The 8926-nt window shown below is 36.2% G+C and overlaps 1 protein-coding gene across 1 annotated transcript; it reads left to right on the top strand.

Annotated features, from left to right (window-relative positions):
• The first annotated feature begins 3941 nt into the window (after positions 1-3941).
• Positions 3942-5417, top strand: LOC107482376 (pentatricopeptide repeat-containing protein At3g22470, mitochondrial-like). The gene is made up of 2 exons (XM_016102822.3): positions 3942-4914; positions 5008-5417. Exon 1 carries the CDS (start codon positions 4065-4067, stop codon positions 4911-4913), a length of 849 nt encoding a protein of 282 aa, XP_015958308.1. The 5' UTR covers positions 3942-4064; the 3' UTR covers position 4914; positions 5008-5417.
• The last annotated feature ends 3509 nt before the right edge of the window (positions 5418-8926 follow it).

Below are 8926 nucleotides of genomic sequence, written 5' to 3'. Positions count from 1 at the left end.
ACCTCAAAACTCTTTGGCGGGTCCCAGGCTTCAAGTCTTTCCTCTTCCATGTTCACTCCACACTTTTTTCCCACCTTTTTTTATGTTTAGCCTTTTTTTTTAAATTAAGGATTATTATCAAGGTTCTGAGTCCATCTTAGTAACTCAACTAGTCAATCTAGTCTTTATTTATAGTCCACTTGTTATAAAAAATAATTTTACATCAATTTTCGCATTATAAATAACAAGAGGAATACTACATATGAACTTTTTTGGCAATTAAATCCAACCAAATTGACCCAAATCCAACAAAAACCAGCTTCACATTAAGGAGCGTGTAAACACGCGCTCACTCAACCGTTCAATAGCGCGAACGGTATTATAAAAAACGCTTCTTCTTCTTCCTCAATCAAAATTGCAACCCTGAAAATTCAAATAACACTCGAAATCTCTGAAAAAACGGTCAAAATCATCGCGAAAACTCAAGGAAATTTACAAGCGAAGTTTAATATCTCCACCAAGAAACACTTAAAGAAAAGAAAAAAGATTATTGAAGGTATTGTTCACTAATCATTTAGTTTTTTCACTTTTCTCTTTTTGATTTTGATCGCGAAACATTAGACAGTCATATTTCTGTTCATTTAGTAGATTCATTATGTGTTTGAGGGATTTGAATGTGTTTTTGTGCAAATTACTGTTCTCATCATACTGTTCAATCGGTGATACATTTCTTACGTACTGTTTCTCGTATAGTTTAACATATATTTTCATGTGTTTAAGCGAATTGAATGTATTTTTATGCATGTTTCGAATTGAGTTTGTTCCTAGTAATCAAAAATAACTTTCGGTGTATTTCGTTTAAATTCGGGTGCAATTGGTTCTGTTCTCCAATTCTTGCTGTAACTAGAAACTTTCAATGTATTTTATGTGAATTTGGGTTTAAATAGTGTTGTTCTCCAATTATTGTTGTAACTAGATACTTTCGATGTATTTCATGTGAATTTGGGTGTAATTGGGATTGTTCTCCAATTCTTGCTGTAACTTGGGGCTATTCTCCAATTATTGTTGTAATGAGAAATTTTCAGTTATTTCATGTAAATTTTGATGTAATTGGAGCTATTCTCCAATTCTTGCTGTAACTAAATACTTTCGATGTATTTCATATCAATTAGGGTGTAATTGGTGTTGTTGTCCAATTCTTTCTGTAACTAGAAACTTTCAGTGTATTTCATGTGAATTCGGGTTTAACTAGAAACAGAATATTGTTATTGTGCTTTTAGTGTAATTGCATATTTGATTGAGTTAAATATCATTTTCAACTCACATAATTAGCGATGTATATGGCTCGTCTTTTGGTGTATTTCTTATGAATTGAGGTGCATTTAGTGCTATTTTTATCTATTAACCTTATTTTTTATTAGCAGCGTATATGCCTCATCTTTCAGTGTATTTTTTGTGAATGAAGTGCACTTGATGCTGCTATTATTTATTATTTTTTATTCTTTACAAGAAAAATGGCACCTAAGAAACCTGCAACAAAATATAATGTAAGCACATATATTTTAGACCAACTCAATTTTTCCTTGTATGAATATAATTTATTTAGATGAGTCTCATTTGTTTACAGAAAACTCATGATTTGAGATGCTCCACAAGACTCCTACATAATAAATTCCAAAACATGAGCAATGAAAAGACTGTCATTGTCCTGGAATTGGAATTTGGTGGTTTGATGAACATCCCTCCCATAAATTTGCCATAAGCTCTTGAAAAAGTTGACATATTTATATGATGTAATAAAAAACACATTGGACACTGCGTACACTATATTCAATATCAACAAAATAAACATTTAAATACATCTGATAACTAATTACATAAACTATTATACTTGCATTATTTGTAATTTATTCTGTTAATTATTTCAGTGTGTTTGTAGATTATATTTGTTATTGAAACAATTTTGTTGCTTTTGTAGGGGCGCATTTTTTCAGAAAAAGTTAAACTTCAAGAGCTAAGTGAGGAAGACAAGGAGATTTTTAGAAGCTTTCATTGCACTACTTTGAAGCAATTCACGAACTCCATGATGGAGATTGGTCATCAAAAGGAAGTATTCTTACTCCATTTTATTTAAAGTTTAATTTCTGTTATCCTCTTTTATCATGTTTGTGATAAAAAGGGAGAAATTGTTGAGTTAAGATTGATTTTGATATATAATTAAGATGACAAATATTTATGAGGTTAAAGGCCCAAATATGATCTAATGTATGTATTAGTGATGCAGGCCCAATAACTCATCTTAGCCCACCTTAATCTGCCTCAACATACTCTCACAATGCAATGAATCATAGACATTAGCCCAGATGCATTTGAAACAAGACTCAAAACCAAGTTAAAAGAACAAGGAGGTTCTGCATTTGGAAAAACAAAAGGAAGAAAAAGAAAAAGGGACATTTGGCATCATTAGGAAAAATGAAGACAGTTCTGTCACAAGGATACCAACACCACTTCAAGGACAATAAAGGATCAAAAATTTAGAAGTTAGTAGAGCAACAAACAACATGCAAACACAATAGAGGTCGCAGAACAACTCCTCAGAGATGAGGTAGTGGGAACAAATGAAAAAAGAATGCACGTCAAGAAAGACAAGAACAACTGACAGAATCAACAAAGAAATTGAAGAGGCAATGATAGAATTTGAAGAACAAGCTTCATACTATAAAACAACAACATTGAAAGGGAAGGAAAAGAGTGACACTAGAACATTCATCTCATACACTTGAGCTGAAACATTTTTCGTCAATTTGTACTTCATTTAAAATTTCAATGTTATGGTTATCTAATGTCATCTTTCTATAATTGAGAAAAAAAAGAGCTTATTATAGTGAGTAGAAAAACATGAAAAAGCCATGAAAAAAGAGACGAGAGATGCAAGAAAAAATCAAAGAAAAGTTTCTGTGTATTTTGGTTTTGTTGAACTAGGATTAGTCATCTTCCTAAGTTGGAATAGCACTTAGAGATCATTGAATCATTTGGGTTCCCCTTGCCAAGTTAGGACAACACTTGATAATAATTAGGCTTGGTTTGAAATTTAGTGGTAAATACTAGATGAATTAGGGTATAATTCATTAGTATTGGTGTATATAATCTTATTAATTATAGTAAAAATTCCATCATGATTGTGGTAGAGACTAAATGTAGGTTTCATGACACTAAAAAACTGAACCAGGATATATACTTGTTTCTTTCTTCATCCCATCTCTGCTCGGTTCTGGTTTTAGAGATTAAAAAATAAAAATCTCCTGCATAATCACCTTCTTCAAAAATAGAACTTAAAATTTTAAGCTAATTTAATTCAACCCCCTCTCAAGTTCTAACATCCTCGTCAATTGGTATCAAGAGCAAGTTGCATCCCTTCTTCTTCCACATTTTAAAAACAGTACTGCACTTGAGCGGATATGGAACGATCTCTGTTATTATCAACTTTGTGAAATAATATCATTGATGCTAGTTTATGCAAAAAGCATCTATCAGTATGCAAATCAGGAGCTTGGTCTATCTTTTTGTTCCTGCAATAGCAATTAATCATAATGTTGCAACTCTACCATCAGCCCCAAACTTTTTCTGATCATTCTGTCAAATAACTTTTTTTTCTCATTCCCTTCCTTAATTAAAAAGTAATCATCAATTAATACATTATAAATCACAACATTAGGTATATAACCTTGTTTCAACACCATACCAAGTACTTTTTGAACTTCTCCAATTCTTCTTTTTTTACACAAAGCATCGATTAATATCCTTAACGTATATTTATTTGGCTTGATACTTTCTTTCATCATTTTTCTCAATAATTTAATAGCTGCTTCTAATTGATTAACACCACATTATCCGTGAAAAAGGAAGAATTGGAGAAGTTTAAAAAAGGAAGAATATTCCTTTTTTTTATTAACGTATATTCTGTTCCCTCTTTCATTACCCTTCTCAATAAGCGTGATCCATCCTCCCAAGTTGAATTCGATCAGATTTTAGGGTCTCTTGTTAAGATCAATCAATACCACACTGCTGTTTCGCTCTTTGCACAAATGGATTTTAGGGGAATCAGTCCTTCTTTGATCAATTGTTTCTGCCACTTGGGTCTGATGGATTCTGCTTTCTTTGCATTAGCCAAGATTATCAAGTTGGGTCATCAATTGGACGTCTTTACTTACAATGCTTTAATTGATGGATACTTTCTAATCAATAAAGTGAATGAGGCAGCAAAGATGTTTGACAGCATGATCAAAGCAGGTTTGGCACCCGATGTTCACAGTTATAGCATTATGATTAATGGTTATTGCAAGAACAAAATGGTGGACCAAGCAATCACTTTCTTTAAAGAAAGCGAAAGTTTTGTTCCGAATATTGGAATTTATACCCTTATTGATAGATTATGCAAATCAGGGAGAATATCATGTGTACAGAATATTCTTGATGAAATGCATGAAAGTGAACAGCCCCCTAAGTTAGTCGGTTATTGCATATTGTTAGATGCTTTATGCAAAATCCAACATCTTGATGAGGCAATTGTACTATTTCACAACATTATTCACAAAGGGTTTCGTCCAAATGCGTACATGTGCAGTATTCTTTTGAATGGATTGTGCAAATGTGGAAGAGTAAGGACTGCAAGAGAGCTTTTTGAGCATCTTTTGGCCAACAACTATTGTCTAGATGTTGTGAACTTTAATATTATGATGAGTGGATTTGTTAACGAGGGGCTGATTGATGAAGCAATAGACTTATTTTTAGAGATGAAAGGAAATGGTTGCCTTCCAAATACTGAAACTTATTCTCTATTTTATGAAGCATTTCGTCAATTGTATGCTAGAAATAAGCATACAAATCGAAAGAAAAAAAGATCTTTGAAAAGATCAGAAAGGATTCAAGAATAAGGTGAGATGAGTTGTTTCAAAGTTAATTGAAATAGAATACATTATACATCCATTCACTTCTTACTAAAAAATTTTTGTTCTCTTTTCTATTTAGGATTCCAGACTTAACTGTGTGGTGAGATTCTTTCTTGAAAGACGGCTACCTGCTCCTGGAACCAAAATGTCTCCATTGTTGCGTAAAATCCTCAATTTTCCATATCCTTAGGTTCATAAGGATAAGGATGGTTTGTTAATTTGATATTGACTACTGTGATATTCACTGAAGAGCTGAGTGTGACACATGAATGCTTGCTTGAAGCTATCTATTTCTTGAGTTTGGTTGTTTCAATGATGTTATTTCCCTTTTATTGAGGATTAAAACAAAATCATAAATCTTTTGTTGCCTAATAGAAAGGATGTGATTTCTTTGTATTTGAAGAAGTGAAATTACCTGCCTTTGTAATCATTCCTAATTTACTACCCATCCCTCTATGCTGGTTTTTTTAGAGTATATTTGGCAAACACGTTGAGGATAAAATTGCGTTTAAGTTTTTTGAAAGCTATTATTTGATATTTCTTTTTTTTTTCGCTAAATGCAGACAGTGATTTTGCATCTAAAAGTTCATTAGAAGCAAGAAATTGTAACTTCGTCCACTTAAACTGATTTGGGTTTGTTGCTAGTCATTATTGGTTTTAGTAGTTTTTTCCATAAAAAATTATAGATTTATTTCAAGTCTTTTCAAATATTTAATTTTTTATTATTTTTAATACTTTCTTCATATTTTAATTTTTTTATTAAATTTTTATTATTATGAATTCAACACCACGATGTGGTAACATTTTTTATTTTTCAGCTGAAATGGATAAATAATTCGGAGTGAATTATTATTTTGGATATCAATCAAATTTTGCTTTTAAAAATAAATTATTTTCATTTTCAAAATATTGAAATTATAGTTAGCCTTATATTTCGTGGGATTGAGTAGGGTGTGGCAACTTTTTTTTATGAAAGATAGGGAAATTTGAATTTGCGATTTTTTAAATGAGTATAAGGAGACTATGCCATTTGAGTTATAATTTATTGGCAAAAAGATAAATATACTTCAAAAAATAACATTATAATTTAATATTGAGTAAAGTATCGTTTTTGTTCCCAACGTTTGGGTAAGTCTTATTTGTGTCCCAGGAAAAGAGAATCGGCAACGCCGGGGCTGGACGCTGGCTGAGGAGAAGAGTTCGCCGGCGACGGCGCAGCTGGGCACTGGGCGCTGGCTGCTGCTGCTGCTGCTGTTGGCTAGGAGAGAGAAAGGATGCTAGGGTTCCGTGGAGCTCAGAGAAAGAGAGGGGGGCTAGGGTTCCATGGCCCTAGTGTGCGTTATAAAAGGGGCAGGCCGGGCGGGTTTAGTGGGTGGGCTGGGTAACTGGATTTTTTTGGACATTTTAAACAATCCGGGAGTTATAAAAACTCGGCCCACTTAACCAGTTCACCAGTTAACTACCAATTCGACCCGTTTTTTTACCGAGTTTTTTTGCATATTAGTTTTTGGACTCAATCGAATTGATTAGATGACCGATTCTCAATTAACCCGATTGAACTAGTCGATTTGGTTCGGTTTTTAAAACAATAGTAATAAATATATTTCATCTTTATTTAAACATTTATTACTAATATTCTATGTTAACAAAGGTGTCTTTAAAGGAGGTGTTTTCAATATTGAAAGCGTCTTTTTTTAGCATCTTTCACATAGAACTCGCGTATTCGATTAGCACCTTTTACATGAAAAGTCATTTTGTTTAGCATCTTTAGCAGTAGATGTGCCATCTGGTTCAGCGCATCCTAATTGGAAGCATAAAAAAATGGGCAATTTACTACAATAAATAATATGGAAACCAAATTTACCAGAATGCACAAAATAGAAAAAGAATACCAAAATGCATTTTTTCCATAATCTATGTAAACCGCGACAGGGGTCCCGCGGTTTACGAATACACGTAATCCGCTATAGGGGTGTCGCGGATTACATGCTAGGGCAAATAAGCAAAAACCGCGACAGGAGTGTCATGGTGACAGGAGTGTCGCAGTTTAGGTGTGGATGAATACTGTGCATAAACCGCGAGTGAGGTATCACGGTTTATGTGTTAGTGAGCAATTTGCATAAACACAAAATAAAGTGTGTCTACGGTTAACAAAAACATACATTACACACACATAACTCAATAGAAATAAACTAAGTACAAACACATATAATACAAAAGTACATGACAAATCCGACATACATAGGTATCATCAATGAAAACATAAAATAGTAAGTTACAGCTCCTGCCTGTCCTCATCCTCCTCGTCAGAGTCATGTCCAAATATGCCCAGGAGATGTGACCCTGTATCACATATAGCGGCCCGTCTCACTATGGCCGGCCTCTAGCGCTGCTGTGCTGGAGGATCGACTGGCATGCCCACGCCATATGCAGATGCAGGCGTCCCTCCCATGCCCAATCAACTGTCATACGGGCAGCCAGCAGGCTCATTCAGGTCTACATGTAGCTGGGGCTGGAATCCATGAGGGTCAGACATTTGCGGCTGGTACCGCTGCATATCCTCCGTATTTAGGTGGTACCCCTGCGCAACGTCCATCTGGGGCTGGGTCTCAAGCACCTGATCCTGTGGGGTCTGCTGCCAAAAATACAGAGGATCATCATCACAGATGAGATCTGCAAAGTCGGAATAGAACTGTAAACTCCCAACCTCGTGGTCCATATCCATCGGAAAAGTCGGTCCCGCCAGGTCATCATATATCTGGCCATGGATCTCATGGTATATCTGGGAGCTCGAAACATGTGTAAGAGGAACCTCCTGGGTCTCCGCCCCTGCATGCTCAGCGTGTCTATCACCAGTACCACCAGATGCGACCCCTGATGAACCACCCCGATGATAAGGACAGCCACGCGCGGACACGCTGATCGGCATGTCCGACTTCGTCGCCACCAGATCTATCATCCTGAATCATGTCATCCAGTCATCGCTACTCCCGGTCTGTAGCCCGGGTACCAACGCGTCGTCGCCGCTCGACGCGCCTGTTATCTAGCGTCTGGCATCGGTACCCTAGAAGGCACCTGTGATGACCCACTCTAAACAACATCCTGACTGATCTCCTCGGTCCTAGGATCGGCAATCAAGAAATCCAGCGACAGAAATCTATGGGCTACTCTATACCACCATCGGAGAAAGTCTGCGGACAGTTCGAGATCAAGCATGGAGCCAGTCTATATTCGAGGCTGGCTTAGGCACGTGCTGAACGCCACCCAGCTATGGCAGCACCCTATCCACCTGGTGCTACTCAATGACGACGAAGTATATCAAGCAAGTACATGCACGCCACAGCCGACTGTGCTCTTTTGTGAGAATCTCTGAATGAACAACAGCCATCACGTCGAGCGAAGCATATGGCTCCCAAACAATCTACAGATGTTAACAGAATACATTTATTAGTCCATTAACTAACAAATATATAGTTAAGTACTAGATAAAAATTGAAAGAAAATGAATAAACTTACATCTCGATCGCCTAATCGGTCCAACGCTAGGCGACGTTGGACGACTCTCTCCTCTTTCCGATCGGATGTCGACAAGTAGGTGACCCACCTGAACGAATACAATGTTATACAATGTTAACAAGTATAACCATAATAAAAAAAAGTTACAGTTCAAGACTAACTGTACAGATATGCATACCTAGAAGCCAACAAGAAGGAATATGTGTCGAATCCCCGCGGCCTGAGGCTAGGAAACCGCCAAAAAATCCACGACTGCAGTAGCTACAGGGGGCCTGCCAAGTTCGTCACGTTTCTGTTCGCCACTTGACACATGTAACGATATAGCCAGGCCAACGCTACCGACACCCAACTATAGCTGCCCATATCATCAAGTCTCGCCACAAAGGGCAACCACCGTATATGAACCCAGTTTCCACTCTTGTCACCGAACAACTGAGTGGAAAGCAGCATTATAATATAAGCCCATGCAAATATGCGTACGG

Source organism: Arachis duranensis, chromosome 4 (genome assembly GCF_000817695.3).
Source record: "Arachis duranensis cultivar V14167 chromosome 4, aradu.V14167.gnm2.J7QH, whole genome shotgun sequence".
Classification (NCBI taxonomy): domain Eukaryota; kingdom Viridiplantae; phylum Streptophyta; class Magnoliopsida; order Fabales; family Fabaceae; genus Arachis; species Arachis duranensis.
The sequence above is the reverse complement of the archived record's forward strand: the minus strand, read 5'-3'. Positions and strand labels throughout refer to the sequence as shown.

Bases quoted from the DNA above. Each gene is read 5' to 3' on its own strand.
- LOC107482376 (XM_016102822.3), top strand. From the start codon at position 4,065: ATGGATTTTAGGGGAATCAGTCCTTCTTTGATCAATTGTTTCTGCCAC.